This window comes from Phyllostomus discolor, chromosome 3 (genome assembly GCF_004126475.2).
Source record: "Phyllostomus discolor isolate MPI-MPIP mPhyDis1 chromosome 3, mPhyDis1.pri.v3, whole genome shotgun sequence".
Lineage (NCBI taxonomy): Eukaryota > Metazoa > Chordata > Mammalia > Chiroptera > Phyllostomidae > Phyllostomus > Phyllostomus discolor.
Window position 1 is genome coordinate 208,847,621 of NC_040905.2, and position 19,406 is coordinate 208,867,026.

General features: G+C 57.9%; 1 protein-coding gene across 1 annotated transcript in view; it reads right to left on the reverse strand.

The window, feature by feature from the left end:
• The window catches only part of ENG (endoglin), a 30,958-nt gene that overhangs the window by 2,541 nt on the left and 9,011 nt on the right, over nt 1-19,406 (reverse strand). Inside the window, exons 3-12 of the mRNA XM_028514439.2 lie at nt 10,882-11,022; nt 7,663-7,825; nt 6,807-6,972; nt 6,370-6,496; nt 5,771-5,945; nt 5,350-5,492; nt 1,926-2,063; nt 1,654-1,692; nt 1,023-1,139; nt 443-694 (exon numbers count right to left, since the gene is read on the reverse strand). Of these exons, the coding sequence (XP_028370240.1) occupies nt 443-694; nt 1,023-1,139; nt 1,654-1,692; nt 1,926-2,063; nt 5,350-5,492; nt 5,771-5,945; nt 6,370-6,496; nt 6,807-6,972; nt 7,663-7,825; nt 10,882-11,022 (1,461 nt within the window). The remainder of the gene's footprint in view (nt 1-442; nt 695-1,022; nt 1,140-1,653; nt 1,693-1,925; nt 2,064-5,349; nt 5,493-5,770; nt 5,946-6,369; nt 6,497-6,806; nt 6,973-7,662; nt 7,826-10,881; nt 11,023-19,406) is intronic.

The window sequence follows — 19,406 nt, forward strand, 5'->3', positions numbered from 1 at the left end:
CGCCTGGCGCTGGCTGTATGCCCAGGGCTGAGTGCCTGAGAGCGGAGGGCCACTGGGCGGGGAAGCGAGGGACTCGTCAATGCAGGCAATCAGAGAGCCATCCCCTCCACCCGAACCCTCTGCCCTGAGGTCTCTCTCCTGTTCACAGAGACTGCACTAGTGATCGTACTTCCTGCGGGGGAGTGCACAGGTGACTGGGACGGTGGAAGGAGGGTGGATGAATGAGACTGGGTGGGATGGACGGATGGACAGGTGCAGCTGCATATCTGACCAATGTCCAAGACGCAGCAGAGCCATCAGAGGCTGTAGGGCGGCAGAGAGGGAACCCCTGGGAGCTGGAAACCACACACCCGACTGACTCTGCCCTTTGCCAGCTGGTTCCTGAAACACCCAGACCCAAAAAGCCGCCCTTGACATTGGGCCCGGCCCAGGGCCTACTCACCTGACCCCAAGAACCAAGAAACAGGGAGACGGAGCAGTTGAGGATGCCAGCCTTGGGGGTGGGCACCATGTAGCCACGGAGGAGGAAGCTGAAGCGCTTGTCACCACGGGGGCTCGGAGACAGCAGGCTCACACAGCTGCCCTTGGCCGCCTCACTCTGGATGAGCTCCACGGCGTCCATCTCGGGCCCCAAGTCCAGCTGGCAGCTGTCCAGTGTGAGGGTGAGCTCGGGGATTGACGGAGACATGCTCACCTGCAAGGGTGGGCCAGGGGGTGAGGCGTGGGTGGTTCCTCTTGACCCTCCACCCTGCCTGCTCTCAGGAAATAAGTCAGATTCATTCTAGAGTTTCTGCCCCTGAGCCCAGATGGCGGGACCGTCAAGGGCTTGCAGGGAGGAGGAGGTGATATTCCGATCAGTGTCTCTGAGCTCTGCCTTTTCTCTCTCTCCCTTCCATCATGCACCATGCCGGCTCCCTCCTTGCCCTGGAAAGTTCAAGGCTCATCTCCTCTGTACTAGTGGTGGGGAAGAAGGTTCTGAGAAATCCCGGGAGGCGGCAGTCCTGGGAGGTCCGGTCCAGTACCTGCACGAAGCCCTGCTGCCCCAGCTCGATGGTGTCGGAGGGCTGGAGGAACTGCGGGGTGACGTAGAGGCCCAGCTGCAAGGAGAGGCTGTCCGTGTCGACGCACTGCACCTTTTTCTGTGGGAGATGGGGCAGGAGCTCGGTCAGCCTGGGAGGTGTCCGGCCAGGGAGGGGAAGGGAGGGGAGGGAGCAGGGGTTATGGTCCAGAGGAGTTGCCTGACCCTCATCCTCACCTTAAAAACAAAAACAAACCCAAGCTAACATTTATCCAGAACTCACTGTGCGCTGGGCCAGGGTAAAGTGCTGTGCCTGTGTCACATCAGGGACTGCTCATAAGCACCCCCGGGGGGATCCTTGCTGGTGCCACTGCTCTCTTGGGGCCCAGAGAGCTTCAGCAACTTGCCCAGGGCCTCACAGCTGGCACGCACTAGAGGCTGCTGGTGCGAGAGGCTGAGAACAGAGCCCTCGACGGCACTATCCCCACGGTACAGAGGGGAGGCTGAGCCACGCTGGAGACACGTGGCAGGCCCGGACCAGGGTCTGGGTTTCCGGAGGCCTGCTCCCTCCCGGGCCAAAAAGGGACCCCGGGGCCCTGGACCGGATGTGTCAGCACAGCGCCCACCCATCTCACCCGTGTCGGCGACGGGCTTGACAGGAAGTTGACGATCACCTGCAGGAAGAGAGCCAAGGTGCTGGTGAGAGCCAGCAATGACCCCAGAGGGTGTTCCGCCCAATGCACCCTTCTTATACACCAGGGCGGGGTGCAGCCATGGCCACCCCGATCTTGTCTTCCTGCTGGGCCCCACTCCCCACCCTCCCCAGGGCCCCTCGGCCTGGAAGATCAAACAGGCATGAGGGGGTCAGCAACCAGGCTGTTGTTACCTTTCCCGCCCCAGCTCTTACCTCATTATTGATCACATGTTCTATCACTTTCATGCCGCAGCTGGAGTAGGTGCTGTGTAAGACGAACTGGTCCCCTGTGTCCTCAGCCTGGCAGCTGGAGTCCCAGAAGGTCAGGCTGATGATGTCGCAGCTCAAACCCTAGGCCGGGGGCGGGGGCACCGTCAGGAGGCACCGGGCGCCCGGCGCCTGTCCATCGCCACCCAGCACCAAGGACTGGTGGTAACCCCCCGGGGTCACGGGCATTCTTCTGCTCCCCTGTCCGCTTCTGTTAGACTTTGTCAACCTACACACTTACAATAACACGTTTCCTGAACCTGACTCGCTGTTGTACTTAACCTTGCCTTAAGCAATAAAATCCGAGACATCATGAGTTTGGTTTACTACATACTGTTGTTTTCTTCTAATATATGTTAAAGTAAATGCAGAACCATTACACTTTAAAAGTCCACTTGAGTTCCGCCTACGATCATCGCGCACAGCCCCGGGGGCACGCAGACCCCGCCAGCACGGTCCCGTCTCAGGAGCCCAGACTCCTGGACCTGTGGGCAGCACGCTCCCTTTAAAGGGCCAGATAGTCAATGCCGGCTGAGGCTTTGCAGACTATGTGGTCTCTGTCATAATCACTCAACGTCACCTTCATAGCCTCAAAGCCGCCGTGGACATGATGTAAACATGGGTATGCTGTGAGCCAGTGAAATTTTTAGTGAGAAGGGGAGGGAGGAGGAAAAAGAGGAGAGAAACATCGATGTGAAGGGAATACACCAATCGATTGCCTCTTGCCAGCGTTCTGACCCTGGACCAAACCCGCAACCCAGGCACACGCCGTGACCGGGAATCGAACCAGTGACCTTTTGCTTTGTGGAGCGATGCCCAACCCACTGAGCCACACTGGCCAGGGCCAAGAAAACTCCATTTACAAAAACAGGCAGTGAGCCCTCGTTTGCCATCTCCTGTTTCAGAAGAATCAAATCTTAGCATTCCTCAGTCGCACTAATAGGATGAAAAGAATCTTAGTCCTAGGGACGAGTGGGCTATTGGAGGTCCCACTTGAGTGCAGCCAGCTCACTTCTACTCCTCCGGAAGGCTGCCCCCAGCGGCCCAGGGCCCCCTTGAGAGACACGAGCCCACCAAATGACAACGGCTCTGCGCTGGGCGAAGCCGCAGCGTCAGGGGCCCGGGAGGCAGGTTCTGCACACCGACCACTTCCACGAACTGCTGATGAGAGGCTGCAGCCGTGTATCTGGGGCTCAGACTCCCCTCTTTCTGTCTTCTTCTGCACAGACATGACATATGTGCTCAGAGGAAATGTGTGCATTTTTAAAAGATTCTTAAGAAGCGGCATCGTACTTGTCTTTCATGCAGTAGCCTAGTTTTCTCCCTGAACGATCAGTCATGTGCATCTTTCTGTGTCTGCATTTATGGCGCCGGCACGTTCTTCTAGTGCAGGGCAATGTTCCAGAGGTGGGTGGGCGACGATGGGCTCCCTCAGGCCTGGGTAACAGACGGGGCTTCGTACAGGCGCCTGTATCTCAGGCCCCAAAAAACTCCCATGTGGACTTAATTAGCCCCAGAGTTCAATGTCGTTCTGAAATCCCTGAGAACATGGGTGATTTGTCGAGGCTCCAGCAGCAAGATTTCTCGCCTCAGAAACGCCAGAAGCAATCCCAAAGGGGAAGACGGGCCCAGTGTTTTCGAATATCCAAAAAATTAAAAACCACTGTAGCAAAAATGTCAAGAACTATACCAAACCAGGAGAAATTATTTTGATAAGAATAAAGGACACTGGGCTGGTGTGGCTTAGTGGATTGAGTGCCAGCCTGCAAACCAAAGGGTCACCGGTTCGATTCCCAGTCAGGACACATACCTGGGCTGCAGGCCAGGTCCCCAGTGCGGGGTACGCAAGACGCAACCATACAATGATGTTTCTCTCCCTCTCTTTCTCTCTCCCTTCCCCACTCGCTAAAAATGAATAAAATTTTAAATGAAAAAAAAAAGAGAATGAAGGACAAAGAGCCAAAATTTTCTTTATGTAAAAAGCTTCTAAAAATCATCAAGAAAAATACCAAGCCCCAGGGATCAAGAGCCTTAGACTATTATCAGTCATGTGGGGCCATGCCCACACTCACCTCTAGGCAAAGAAGTGTAAGTTAAAACCAGAAGGGAACACCATGTGCCACCTCCCACACGGGCAACGGTGTTTTAAAACAACAAAAAAAAAAACTGCCTAGCCCTGGCTGGTGTGGCTCAGTGGATTGAGCTTGGGCCCATGAACCAAAGGGTCAAGGTTTGATTCCCAGCCAGGGCACATGCGTGGGTTGAGGGCCAGGCCCCCAGTAGAGGGCTTGCAAGAGGCAACCACACATTGATGTTTCTCTCCCTCTCTCTCCTTCCCTCCCCCTTTCTCTAAAAACAAATAAATAAACTCTTTTAAAAAATAATAGCCTGAAGAGAGAGAGCATCACAGCACTCTCACAAATCCTCAGTAAACACGGGAATCATCGTTTGGAGAGTGGGTCGTCAGCGTGTATCAAAACTTCCAGAGAGCTCACTCACTTTGACCCAGCAGTCCCACTAACATGGAAATCTATCCTAAGAAAATAATCCCATATTTTAAAAAGTTTATCATGCACGATGACATTTTCTGCATATTTATAATGTTGCAGAATTGGAAACAAAGGCAACGGATTACACGGGAGGAGTTCATGATGGCCCGCCCACAGGAGGGAAGAACACGTGCTCATTCAGCGTGATACTGAGCACCGACGTCAGAGTTCTAAAAATACATTAAGTGGCTACAGCTGGAGGCAGACAGGTGCATTCGATTCCACCACGTGAGACTTACACAGAGGGAGGGGGTGCGGGGCAAAGGGGAATAAAGGGGAGAAAAAATGGGGCAACTGTAATAGCATCATCAATAAAACATTCTTTTAAAAAAAGCATACGAACAAACCAAAGACTGACACAGAGAAAACGTTCTAGAAAGAAACAAACCAAAATGCTGGTAGCCATCATCTTTGGGTGGAGAGATTGAGATTTGCTTCTTTTCTAACTTACCCACATTAACAAAGAAAAGCCTGTGTTATTTTGATAATAAATACCTTTGTTTTCCAATGGGACAGCAATATGGTGCAGGTAAGGTAGGTGAGCACCCAGCCCCGCCCGCAGTTGGGGCGAATCACGACCACCACCTCGTAGCCCTCGGGCACTTACTGAGCACACACCTGGCTCAGCCCACCAGCCCTTGTTTTGCTCTCACCACAAGGTGGGCACCCTTTTCAACCCCCTTTTGCAGGTGGGAAAACCAAAGCTTGCAGAAGGGTGCAATCTGTTCCCCGGCCAGGGTGAGGAGCCCAAGACTCTCAGACTAGCGGAGGAACCGGCTTGCCCACGTGGGGCCGGGCCAGAGGGCTAGGGTTTCCCTTACCAATACGTGGGTTTTCTTGAGTCCCAGAGTCATGGTGCCATTGGCGCACTTGGGCTGCAGCAGCGTCATGAGCAGGTTCTGATTGCAGCTCTCCCTGGGAGGGGTGGTCCTGGCGGGTGTGGGCGAGGCCGGCAGCCCACTGCCTGTGGGGTAGCAGAGGTGAGCCAGCTGGACAGCCGCCGAGGGCTCGTGGCATGCCAGGCACTGAGCGCGTCTACAGCTGGCTACGGCCCAGGTCCCCCTGCTGCAGAGGCTGCAGAGGAGGGAAATGGGGCTCCCACAGGTGGCCCCCCCCCCCCCCCCCCCCCCCCCGCCAAACACACATAGCCGTGCGGTGGTGGTGTTTGGCACACTGTGGCAACTGACCCAAGGGAAGGACAGAGGCAGGCAGGAGGGCCAGGGAAGGGGGCCGGGCACTCACCACAGCGGCTGGCCCGGAGAGAGATGGCAGTGGCCGGAGGGAGCTCCACGAAGGACGCCACCACGCTGGCGTTGAGCCTCCGGGCCTCCCCCAGCAGGCCTTCGCGCGAGTCAGGGAGATCCACGTCGCTCTTGTTTTCCTCGGGGAAGATCTTGAAGGAGTATTTACCAGTGGTCTAACGACGGGAAGACAGGCAGAGCGGGGAGCCGGTAAGGGGGCGCGCAGCCTGGACCGGGCGGGACGCCAAGGCCCTCAGGGCTGCGGTCCCCCTGGCTCTTGCTGTTACTTCTGCCTGGGCCACCTCCTTCTCCACTGGCTCCCGTTCGCCCTTCATGTCAGCATGGGGCTCGCTTCTCTAGGAACTTTCCCTGACCCTGAGGATTGGGTTAAGGGCCTCTCTAGGGGATGATGGGAAGCTTCTTGGAGGAGGTGGCAGCTAGGTGCCAGTCTGAAGAATAGGTGATGGACAGAGGATAGGGTGGGGCAGAGTGTCATCACTGCGTGAAAAAGTGCAGGGGTGCTGCTGCGGGGCGCCTGGGTTCTCTCACGGGCTTCGGGGGGCCTGCGCGGGGCTGTCTGGGTCACGGAGCAAAGCTCACCAAGATCTGCATGGTGTGGTTGGTGTCGATGAACCAGGACAAGTAGGGCGGACCCTGCAGGATGAGCACCGCCTCGGGGCTCCCCAAAGTGCAGCTCACATCCACCTTCACGTTCACCGTCCGGGACCTGCAGAGAAACGGCTCGCCAGGTCAGCGCCTGCCGGCGGGAAGGCAGGGCAGGGCAGCGCCCGACGGCCACTGGCCGGGGCGGCCCGAGATCTGAGGCTGGATAGCAGTGGCTGCGCCCTTACTTGGTGCGAAGTGGAGGTGCGGTGTAGACGTGGAAATGGGCGGGGCTTGGGTTCAGGGGCGGGGCGCAGAGATTGAGGAGAACAACTACACTCCTACCGAGTCAGGGGCGGGGCTGAGGCTTGGAGAGGGCGGGGCTTAAGGGTGCCGACGGGGCGGGGTTTGGGGGCAGGAGCAGGTACTCTTACCTGGCTTCGGAGCCTGGCAGGACTCGCACGATGTGCGCCTCTTTGTGGCCGGCCACACCTTCCAAGAGGCAGCCCTGGACCAAGGCCCCAGTGTGTGGCTGCCACTCCAGCGTGTCGCCCATATCTTTGTGGGATTCTGGACTGCAGGGGGGTGGCGACCCCGGGGCTGCGGAGATAAGCGCACCTCAGTCCGCTCCCCGAGCAGCCTGCCACCTCACACAGAGACCCACCCTTACCCACTCTCCAGGTGGGGCGGGCAGCATGGAGCAGCCAAGAAGTGAGGGGCAGGAGAGGACCTCAGTTCAAATCTCCTCTCCACCACTTACTGCCGAGTGACTCATGCAAGTCCCCCAGCCTCTGTTTCCTCCTCTGCCAACACAGGGTTCGCATAAAGTGTGACCGTGGCGCCCATCAGGGATGAAGCCCTGCAACCAGCAGCATCTCACCCCCCTTGTATCTTTCTCACAACATCCACCGTGCCCTGAGGTTATGTAACTCATTTATCTGTGTGCATGCTTGTTGTCATCTCCCCACCACAGTGTCAGCTCCAGAAGGGCAGGGACTGGGCCTGTCCCCACAGAGTCCCCAAATGCCTAGCATGGGGTTTGGCACATAATAGGTGCACAATAAATCATAGGACTGTGCTGTTTTTCTGGGTCAAAAAGCTGACAAGTAGCAATTTCACGTGGCTCAGACTAATATTCGGCGAAGAGGGAACTACTGTCCCAATAAAGTATTAACGTGCTCTATGGGATCTGGGGCAAACGGCGCCCCCAGGAGGCTCAGTGTCCACATCTGAGGGATGGGCCACAGGAAGTCAGGTCCTGGGCCCGGAGGAGCTGCTGGGGAAGCTGACCTGGGTCCAGATGGAGGAGGATGCTTTGGGGGTCATTCAGCTCGGCCACAGAGGCGATGGCACCTCTCGCACCTGCCCAGCTGAGGAATTGGTTCTTGGTGGTGATGTTCGGCAGGTGTATGCTGTCAACTCCTAGAGGCTCGTGGAAGACGCGGCTGGGGACCTGAGGAGACACACAGAGGCTCAGGGTGTCGTTCCTGGGCCTGAGTCCCCCGCCCCATGCAGCGGGTCAGGAGGCAATGTGGAGAGGCAGCTGGCGCACTGCGCGGAGACAGCCAGAGCCGGGGATGCTGAGACTGGCAGACCCGAAGTCAGCCCAGAGCCCCCTAGCTAGGGCCCCCGAGGGCCAGACCTGCCCCATCTCCCTTCGACACCTGGGGGGCTGGATGGATACACATCCATGTTCATCTACCTGCCCCCAAATCACCGCCCCACCCCTCCCTAGTCACACTCATTGCACTCACACTCACGACATCAGGGGGCTACTGTGTCGCCCGCACTCTAAGGACGTGTGAGGGACAATTGTCTGCCTTGCCCATCCCTACACGGTGCTCAACACGTAGTAGGCACTGGGGAGTGTTTGTCTGACTTGGCGCCAGGTCCTAGGCCCGGCGCTCAGGGGCCTAACATGCCAGCTTCACCCTGATGCCTGGCACGTGGGAGGGGAGGAAGGGAGGGAAGAAGAAATGGAGGAATAAGTGAATGAATGAAAAGGCATTTGAAACAGCAGAAAACAGAAGCTATTCTTTAATACAAAACAAAGGAGCAAGCAGGACAGATCCTCTGGATGGACAGGGAAGGGAATTCAGACGGTTCCACACCTCACTGTCCCCACTGCCCAGGCTCAGGGGAGACCCTCGCAGGCTCGGGGGAAGGAAGCCGGGAAGGCTTCCTGCTGGAGGTGCTCTGTGGAAGCCAAAGGAGTCCGAGGATGCTGTTGGACACTAGGACTCAGAGTTCCTTTGCTTTCCATTGCCAAAGCCAGGGACATGGCACTGAAGCAGCACAAGGGTCTCAGGCTAGACACGCAGGGGGACTCCTTGACAGTGGAAGTAGGCAAGACACCACAGAAGGGTCCGCCTCAAATGGGGCAGGGCTTTAACGAGGGGCAAAGTGAGGTGCTCTCGGGCAGGCGAGGAAGCCAGCCATGGCGGAAGGGGTGGGGCCGCGGTTTAGAGCTGGAGAGGGCAGGAGGAACTTCGCCAGCTCTGGCCCTCAGAGCCATGGTCTGCAAAGTGGGGGGTGTAACAGGGATTAAAAGGCAAGGTGTTTGCCTGGCGCTGGGTCTGGCCCAGAGCCCCAAGCCCCCAGCCAGGCTGTGGCCCCTATAGTGGCAACCAGGGAGCTGCAGGCCCAGGCTGAGAGAGGCTCCAATGGTGGCTCTGCTACTGTTCCCTCTCCCACCCCGTATTCTTTGCTCTAGGAGGAAGGCTGGAGAAGGCGTGGCCCAAGCCATAGCCTTTGGCTGCTTTGGCCTTTCAGCCAGAGGGCAGGTTTTGTGTCCCTTGGGAAGCTCAGGGCTCCCACTGGGCCCAGATCCCCTGCCTGGGTTGCCTCCAGAGAGCCGGGGATGGGAAAGAAGGAAGAGGAGCCACGGCCAGGCCTGGCCCTTTAAGGGGCCTCGATTTCCCCCACTGGGAGCAGAGGGACGTACTGAATGGGATCTGTCCAGCTCCACCCCCCTGGCTGGCTTCTGGCACTCCCACCCTCCAGGAGCCTTCCTGCTGGCCATCTCTGTCTGTCTCTGTGGTGTCCCCGATGCCAGTCTGGTTCTTTATCCCCGACCCACCCTCCAACCTCTCTCTGCCTTCCAGGCAGCCTGGATCCAGTCCTGTGCCGGGGGCTCCAGCTCCTCGCCCCGACTCTGTGTCCAGCCTCTCAGTGTCTGTCTGTCCCTCCCACATAGACCCTCCTTTTTCATCTCCGATTTTCTCTCTGTGTCTCTCTCCCCCTTGTTGTCTTTGCCGTCATCGGTCCCCCCAACCCCACCCTGCTTTCTCTGGCCATAAGCAACAGCGGCTCCCATCTAGGGTCACCTCCTGAGGCCTCCCACGTGGAAGAGGTAGCCTGAGCCTCCTTACTGTGAGTTTCTGCTCTAAAACTTGAGGTTTTCTTTTAAATTTTATGTATTTACTTTTAGAGAGAGGATAAGGAAGGGGGAGAGGGAGAGAAACATGGATGAGAAAGAGAAACATCGATTGGTTGCCTCTCACAGGCCCCCAGTTGGGGACTGGCCCATAACCCAGGCACGTGCCCTTACCTGGGATTGAACTGGTAACCTTTCACCTTTGCAGTCAACTGATCCATGCCAGTCAGGGCTAATACTTGACTTTTTAAAAATATTTTTTTCTCACCCTGGCTGGTGTGGTTCAGTGGACTGAGTGCCGGCCTGCAAACCAAAGGGTCTCTGGTTCAATTCCCAGTCAGAGCACATGCCTGGGTTGTAGGACAGGTCCCCATTAGGGGGCATGTGAGAGGCAACCACACACTGATGTTTCTCTCCCTCTCTTCCCCTCTCTAAAAATAAATAAATAAAATCTTAAAAACAATAATAATAATTTTCTCTCTAACACAGGCCATGTTAACTAGAGCAAGTCTCGTGACATCAACAAAGTGCAAAGAACAAAATCAGTGTCTCTGCTAATCCCACTTCCGCGCCTTCACTCCTGTTAATGCATCGCTAGGTTTCCTCCTGACCCTTTTCCTCCATGCTTAAATGTGCTCATCAAACACACATCTCCCTGGCTGGCATAGCTCAGTGGATTGAGCGCGGGCTGCGAACCAAAGCATCGCAGGTTCGATTCCCAGTCAGGGCACATGCCTGGGTTGCAGGCCACGGCCCCCAGCAACCACACATTGATGTTTCTCTCTCTCTCTCTCTCTTTCTCCCTCCCTTCCCTCTCTAAAAATAAAATAAAAATAAAATCTTAAAAAAAACCCACACACATCTTATGACTTTTTCAAAGACAATAACAAGATTATTTTGTGGGATTTCACTGAGTCCAGTTCTCCCACTGGACAGGAGGGGAAACTGAGGCTATGGGAGAGGATGGAGCTGGCCAGGGTTGCCCTTTCTCCTGGATCCCGTCTCTGGGTTTGAACTCTTTCTCCCAGACCCTGCTGCCTTTGGGGTTCTCTCTGCCAGGGCTCCACAGGATTTGCCAGGCAGGGCCCTCGCACGGCCAGTGCCATGGCCCGGGGTTGGAGGGACACACTCACGTAGGCCAGGCGGAGCGGGATTCCGGGGGCCTGCAGCCGCAGGAAGATGCTCTGGTTTACACCGAGGACTAGCAGCACCTCTTGGGGCTGGACGCCAGTTTGCTTGGACATGTTGACTGTCAGCTTCAGCTCCGAAGTACCCTGGGGGAAGGTGGGGGGACAGACACACACACAGATCAGACAGACCCCCAGGCCCGCAGTGAGCACCCACGTCCCCAAGCTTCCACTCCTCTCCCCGCCCGGTCTGTCCACTGCTGCCTTCCAGGGAGCACCGTGCCTGGCCTGGCTCTGGGGAGGTGCTCAGAAGACATTTGCTGAATGAATGAAGGAGATTCGTCTCAGCAAATCCAAAAGCGAAGAGAAAACATTGTGATGAGCCTGAACTCGACCCAAGGGCCGATCGAGTCTTGTCATTTCTGTTGGGCGCCTGCTGTGCGCCAGGCCTGCAAGTGTCTGTGCGACCCAGCGAGGGTCCCGTGCCTTTCCCTGTCCCTGTGCAGCGGGACCGAGGCAGCCACCCCGCTCCAGGCTGCAGTACTCCTATCGGCCTTATTGTACTCAAGGTACTAATATGCTCCTATTTTTGTCGATATACTACCATTACTTTGACATTCTATAAGAATGTGAAGTTGAGATCTTTTTTGTCTTGAGAGATGCCTACTGCATTAGAATGTTAAATGGGGTACACAGTTAGGATGCTCCCAGAACAACAACCAATAGTGATAATGTCTGACACTTCCATAGTGCTCACTGCGTGCCGTGCCGGGACTGTTCCCAACGCTTCACCTATCGATCCGCTTAATCCTCGCAACAGCCCTAAGAGAGAGGTCCCATTGTTATCGTCCCTTACAGATGGGGAAACGAGGCCCAGAGAGGTGGTGTCACCTGCCCCTGATCACACAGCGAGGAAGAAGGGAGCCTGGGAAGCGGCCCGGGCAGGCCTCGCCCCTCGGCCGCTCTACTGCCCAGTCGTATACGCTTCCCACGAAGAAAAGAGAACACGGTGATGCACCAGCGCCCACACATCTGTCGAAAGAATGCCTGCCCTGCTCGAAGACTTTCTGAACCAGACAAAGAGAAGCACTTCGCTGAAACAGTAACCCCAGCTGCTCTCAGAAGCCGGCTGTCTCTACCAAGGCGCAAAGCCTGACCCTCAACACCTCCTCACCCTTTGCAGGAACGAGAGAGAGATTTCAAGATGAAGAGAGATCAGTGGAAAATTTTTTGATTTGACTTCTAATTGTCCCCTGGCCGTGTCCCCAGCTGATGTCACGGAGCCAGACGGAGTGTTTCAGCCGCTGGAAAAATCTGCCCAGAAATATTTCCGTTGCTCAGTCACGACACTCTCTGTTCGCAAGTTTGTTCCGTAAAACAAAGGGGCGAATTTCCACGTTTCCCAAATAACTGTTTTTCAGTGTAGTGAGCTATTTCAGTTTTTGAAGAATTATTTTTATGCTAATTTAGAGTAGAATGAACATTCGAAATTGACATGTGTGTAAGTTCCCATTTTTTGTGAATTAGTATTGTCTAATGGGTTTATAACTTCGGGTGTTTGAAATCTCTCGTTTCACCCATTTTAAAAAAATAGGCATTCTCAACACTTTAAAAGTAAAGTGATAAAATATGATATTGGATTTAATATCATGTTTTGGCAAAATATGAAACACAAACCTAAGTATTAGAACAGACGTTTTGTTCCGGCCCAGTGAGCACCACTTGAAGTTCATGGGCGTGAAGGGAGACCCCTCAGTGGTGTGGGGAGAGGCCCCGGCACAGCCGCCCTGCCAGAGCCTTTGACCCCTGCCAGAACCTTTGACCTCGGACGCACCCCAGCTTCCTTACCGTGACCGCGAGTGTCCCGTTAGCTCAAACGACCAGACGTGAGCACACAACTCTGTCTGTGCACTAAAGCCACTCCGAGGAACACTACATTTTAAGTGGGCACATTTTATCTCAATTAAGCTGTCGAATACACAACTCAATACCAGTAATTTCCCGCAGCCCAGCCTAACGCACACCGGGCCCTGCACGGGGCGTGCCGGCCGCGCTCTCCCTGAAGCGGGATCAGGTGTCCTCCTATCTCCACAGATGCGGCAGGTGAGCCTCGTGGGGGGGCAGCGGCAAAGCTGGGTGCATGTCGGCCTGCTGCCGGAGCAGCACCCACAGCTCCCAGTGGGACCTCTGGGTGGCTCGCCTAGACCGTGTCCTCCCTCTCAGAGCTGCCCCCGAGGCCTGTCCTCACCCAGAGGAGTCAACGCCGAGACCTCCAAGGGCGGACAGGCAGACCCCGTGGGCTGGAGCCCCACCCTTTGCCCCTAGGTGGACACCCACAGGCCCAGAGCGCTGCAGGTGACAGAGAGAGGGCACCTGAACATCTGTTCTTGCCGCTGTCCTGCAAACGTCCCCGTCCCTCTGTACCTGGGTGCCCGGCCTGTGACACAGGGGCAGGGCCGGGTTGGCGCACTGGGGAAAGCAAGTCACAGAGAGAAGCGGAGGTCGGGGCTGGGTCCTGCTGAGGGGGAGGGGACTCAGAGGCTGTACCTTTGGGATGTTTGGGACATCACGCTCCGCTCTTGCCCCAGAGCTCACACTCCAAACCCTCCGCTCAGTTGTCACCAAGCCCCTCCCTGCAGGGTTGGAGGCTGGAAGGGGTGGGGCTGAGGCCCAAAGAGGGGTCGTCACGGGCCGGGGCCACAGAGCAGGCCAGCAGCGTGGACACGCGGGGAGGCTGGAGAGCAGGGCTCTCTGGGGTCTCTGAGGCCCCAGGCCTGGCTAAGTCCGTGCGGCTGCTCACCAGAAACACCCAGCCCGGGTTTCCACAGCAAACGTCTCCACCCCGGGGCCCTGACTCACCGCCACGGCCACTCACATGCACTGACTTCCCTCTGCCCTCCCAGCCCGAAGCCCAAAGGCAAACGGAGGGGCCTGCCTAGCCCCCCACCCCCAAGCCACCAGTCCCTAAGGCATCCTGAGAATTCTGAGAGTCCCGCTGGGGCCGGCAGGCCAGCCACCCCTTACCTCCAGCTCCGAAACTCGGGTCAGCCTGGGTCTGCCCCGGCCCCCACCCTGGACGGGTGGGCGGGAGACCATGTTGCTATTTTTGTGCCAGTGTCCCACAGATGCCATTGTTGGCCCGGCGGTCAGGAGCGGGAACAGGGGATTTCGGTGAGGAGGCCCTGAGCGCTAGTAGCCACTTATAGAAAGTGGCTTCCAGCAATTCTTCTAGGATGGAGCCTCGGGGCTGCCTGCGGCTCCCACCCTCCTAGGGCCAGACTGGAGCCGGCCGATTGGAGCCAGACATCCCTCCGTCCACCCCCGGCAGCCTCAGATGGCACATGCGGCCCGGGTGGCCGGGGAAGGGGTCAAAGCCAGACCGACCTGAATTCAAAGGCAGTCTGAGTCATTAGCCTGTGGGTGACCCTGGGCCTCGGTTTCCTGATCTGGAAAATGGGCTGGAAAATACGCCCACCTCATAGGCTTTTTTTAGTTTGTTTTTTTTTTTATCCTCATCCAAGGATATTGTTTTCATTGCTTTTAGAGAGAGAGGCAGGGAGAGAGAGAAGCATCGCTTGGTTGCCTCCTATATGCGTCCACACTGGGGATCGCACGCATCCAGTCGAACCCACGAGCTGAGCTTTTTATTTTCTCCTCACCCAAGGTCAAGCTTACTGATTTTACAGAGAGGAGAAGTGATGGGGCAGGGAGAGAGAGAGGGGGGAGAGAGAGAGAGAGAGAGAGAGAGCAACCTCTTGCCTCATATACGCGCCCCAACCAGGGATCGAACCTGCAGCCTGGGTTTGTGCCCTAACCGGGAATCACACCTGCCGCCTACTGGTGCACAGGACAATGTTCTAACTCAGCCACACCAGCCAGGGCCACTTCCTAGACTTGTGAAGACTCAGTGAGACTCTGACTGCAAAGCGGGTGGTCCAGCGCCCAGGTAATGACAGGCTGCCCGCTCATCCAGAGCAGCCATGGTTTTCCACCTGGGGCGGTCAGCGCCGGAGGTGGGCAGCAGGCAGCTGGAACTGGGCCATGCGTCAGTCACACATCACCTAGCCTCAGCCTCCCCGCCCGTTGAGGAAAGCGCTGGGGTCAGTGTGGCTGCGGGGCTCCATCAGGTCTCCTAGCGTTTGACATCCAGGAGTCACCATCTCCAGCCAAGTGGCCAGAAGAATGGGCTTCTGGAACCCCCAGGAGAGATGTGGTACCTTCCCCAGCTGAGGGCCCCTGGTCAGCCCATGTCCTCCCCCCTCCCACCCCCGCTTGCCCATCCAAGGGCTCAGAACTGGGACCAGCGAGGGCTTCTGTGCTCTCAGAGGGGGACGGGAAGAAGGCACAAGTCTGTCCTTCAGGAGCTTGGCAGCAAACAAGACGAACACCCCGAAACAACCAATGATGAACGAGAGTGACGCCACTAACCCCTTGGGGATGGCCAACGGGCAGAGGTTTTTATGTATATATTCCTCCTCCTCCTTCCTTCCATTATCTGCCCGTCTATCCATCCATCCATCCATCCATCCATCCAGTATTTATTCCCAGGCCGACCCAGAGCTGGACGCTGGGGGTACAGCAGTGAGGGAGCAGATGCAGCCCTGCCTGGCCTGTCTGACCCCCCAGCCACGCCCGCCCCTGACAGGCCCGGGACAAGGGCACAGATGGTCACCCATGGCCCCGGCCCGCACCCCTTTTCTTCACACGGATGCATGTGGACAGCCCGTCCTGAATGCCAAGCTCCACCGTGCCCACCCCCTGCCGGGAGTCACCGTGACACCCTTCAGGTCGAGGGGAGCTCACACCAGCCATGCAGTGTCCCCTCTGGGGGACGGGACAAGAAAGCGCCCCGTGTCGCTCTGGGAGTAGGCTCGGGCACTTGGGCAGGGATCTCTGGAGTCCTGTGCACCCGCAGCTGGAAGAGGTCCGGAGAGGGCCACTAACGGTGGGGTCGGGTGGGATCGCCCTTTGCCCACGTCCGAGGGCACCACTGCCTTCCACGCCCCTTCTCGGACTCCCAGGACATTCCTCCCAGGAACTCGGGGCCCCTGCTGCTCTCCCTGGCCTGAGCGGCCTCACCTGCCTGTCTGGCTGGGGGTGAGTCAGGGTAAGAAGAGCCCAGCGGGTTCATCGGCGTGGAGGGGTGTGGCGTGCTCCCCGAGATTGCCCAGAAGTGGGGTGAATCAGTGGCTGCTCAGCTCTGGCCTGGCTGTCTGGGACTTTTCAGAAGGACAACAGATTGGTACAGTCAGCCTGGCGGGAATCTCTGAGACACCAGGCTGGTTTCCTGTCTCCGCGGGTCAGGATGTGACCCTGGGCCCCCTCCCGGAATCCAGACTCCAGCCTGCCCTTTGGGGACCCAGCGAGATACAGCCCCAGCCTAGCGGCCCCCTTGTCTGCCCGTAAACCTCCCCAACACACACACACACACACACACACACACACACACACACACACACAACCTCTCCTCCCCGAGGCTCTTGGCCGGCACAGTCCATCTGCCGCCCACGCACGGGAAATCGGAGGATTCCGAGGCCCCGCAGGGGTGGGCGGGGAAGCGCGTCCCCACGCCAAGGCCTGAAGGAGGCAACCAGAGGTCGGGAGGGGCTGGGCTGCTCGCTGAGACGGCCGCCACTCACATTGCCGCTGCCAGTTCGTGTTCCTTGCCTTTGCGCATGAGGTGCCTTCTGCCGGGAATGCCCTTGACCTCCCTCTCTCTCTCTGGCTAGACGTGGGACCCACAGCCCTCCATTGCCGATCCCATCACTCAATACCAGGGCTGCTGACGCCCACCTCGGCCTCCCCTGGCCTGGCAGTGGCCCGAGGGCACAGGGGCTGGGTGTGCTTTCTCTCGGCACCGTCAGTGCCCAACTCGGGCTGGGCACAGAGGAGGCACCTGGCCAGGACTGGTTCGGGGGGCCTGGGGGGCTGCGACTCCATTCCCCGGAGCTGCCTGGGGAGGGAGGTGTGCTCAGGGAAACCGCGGGTCCTCCCGTGTCGCTGCAGCAGGATCCGGTGGGACTCGGCGGGGGCCAGGAGCACCCAGGGGGTGAGGCTCCATCAGGTGCCCCCTCTGAAAAGAAATTCACAGCCTCTGCCCCAGCTGCCTGAGAGCAAGAACTGACGTGAGGGCATTCTGTAAGTTGTAGCGTGCCTGGCAAAACGAGGGTGTTTCCAGGGGAGACCTGGGGCCCGAAGAGGAGCCTTTGTAATGATAACAAGTGTGGCTGCTGGATAGCGATCCGGGGCTCTGGGAAGGCCCGCACTGCCCCACGGGATTCTCACAGCGCCCTGAGAGGTGGGGGCCTAGGGTCCCCAAGTTTCCCACAGGAAAACCGAGGCTTGGAGAGGTGTTCCAAGGTCACGCCACCATAAGTGGGGGAGCCAAGATTCAATGTCAAGGCTGTCTGGCTCCAGAGCCCCTGTTCTTAACCCTTGCCTCCAGGTCACATAGCAGTGCATTCATCTTTTCATTCATTCATTCAAGTATTCATTCATTCATTCATTCATTCACCCATAAGTTCAACAGCTGTTTGAACAGGCCAGGCGCTGGCCCAGATTCTGATACTCCGCGGTTCTTTGGTGAGTCCCTGAGCACAAGCAGTGTGAGTCCCTGAGCACAAGCAGTGTGAGTCCCTGAGCACAAGCAGTGTGTGTCTGCTGGGGAGTGGGGAGGAGGAGCCCCCTCTGCGTGCCAGGCACGAGAAGAGGCGCTGGCCAGTGACAGAGCCAGGACCGCATGCCGGTGCTCTCCTCCACCCCCTTGCCCTCTCCTGCAGGGAAGCCACCACCACGTGCACGACCCTCGGGGGCGTGGCAGGGCTGGGTTTGCAGGCGGGCTCCTTGGGTCAAGGTGTTCCACAGACTGAGTCCTCTGGAAGGAAGGGCCTGGGACGGATGGGAGATTCTGTTGCCATGACCTCTACGACGACCTGAGTGACGGTGGCCGTGCCTGTCAAAGCCCTCCAGTGACTGCCACTGCCCACAGGATAAGGACCAAAGTCCTTAGGATGACAACAGGGTCTTTCCATCTGCCCAGCCCTGCCCCGAGGGGACCGACAAGCTGCTGCCAGCGTGAACCACACCAAGGCCCGCCTCCCTGCTGTGCCTTCACTGTATCAACGGCCCTCTCGCCCCGCCCCCTTCCCTCAGCAAGTTCCTGGCCGTCCCTAGGTTGTTGCTTCCTCCAGGAAGCCCTGCCTAGTCCCACAGCAGCCGGGGCACCCCTGCCCTGCACCGCCCAAGGAGGCCCCCATCACCTGGAGCCGGCTGTCTGTCCCAACCTCTGCCTGCCCCCCACCCCACCCCACAGACCTGGGTACTTGGCCGGGGGGCCTTTTTCCAACTCTGGCTCACTGTGAAATGATTTGGGTGAGGGGACCCCTGTCCCCCAGAGGGGGCACAGAGACCTGAACATCAGAACAAACAGAACGAACGCCCAGAGGGCATTCTTATTTTCCACATCCTCGCCAAACTTGAAAAAAAAATTACAATGGCTATGAAAACCACACCACGTGTGTCTGGCACTATCTGCGGTCTGGGGGTTATCAAGGCCCGCAGTCCTCATGGCAGGCAGGGCGGTGGGAGCAGGCCCCCCGATATTGGTGGTCTGGGCACTGTCTTATCACCGCACAAATGCAGGGCAACGTAACAGCTTCGGGGGCAAGTCGGCCACACGTTTACCCTGAGCCGACACCACTCGGCCGCTCTCAGGACTTGAGGCCACGCCCACCAGCTGTGGGCACCGGCCCGGGAGCACCGGACACCTTCTGAACACCGAGATCCCGTGGGGAGCCAGGTGACAGCCCTGCTCGGTGTCCCCGGGGATCTCGGGTGGACTCTGGCCTCAGACAGTTTGCTTCACCGCTCTAGACTTGCCTCAGTTTCCTCCTCTGCAAAGTGGGGTAATAACAGACCGGGCCAGGTGGGCTCTTGGGAGATGCGATACATGTTAAGATCTTGAACTCACTTTCTGGCCCATAGTAGGCCCAGCACAGCGCTGAGCACACAGTGAACCCTTAGTAGATGTGTTACGAACAGGGGCCTAGAAAATCTAAGTGGTGGGCCTCGGGGGTGGGGGTTCTCATGGAGGGGGGCCACGGCGGGGGAATTGCTTCTGACGCTGACATCGAGGGGCTGCCTGCCAGGCCGCAGACCTTTGGTGCAGGACCCTCCGGGGAGGGAGGTTCGGGCCCCACTGGGGGAAGAAGCACTTTCTCGAAGTCCCAGCTGCCCAGAGCTCAGCTACGTCTGCGAGAAGCCCCGGTCGCTGGGGCCGCACGGACACCAGCTCACCTGGCCCACTGCACCGCCCCCCTGGCTCCTCTCCAGGGGTCTCCGGCCGAACCCAGCCCTCCCTACCTGGGTCTTGGGGTGACATCCAGAGGACTGCCCCAGGGAGACCTTCTGCACCACCCAGAAGCGCCACCCTCTGTAGGTTCCGTGAGATGCTGTGCCACCCTCCCGGCAGGCGGACTCGCCCCGCAGCTCCAGGGACAGGCACAAGGAAGGCTGACTCCCCACACCCCGAG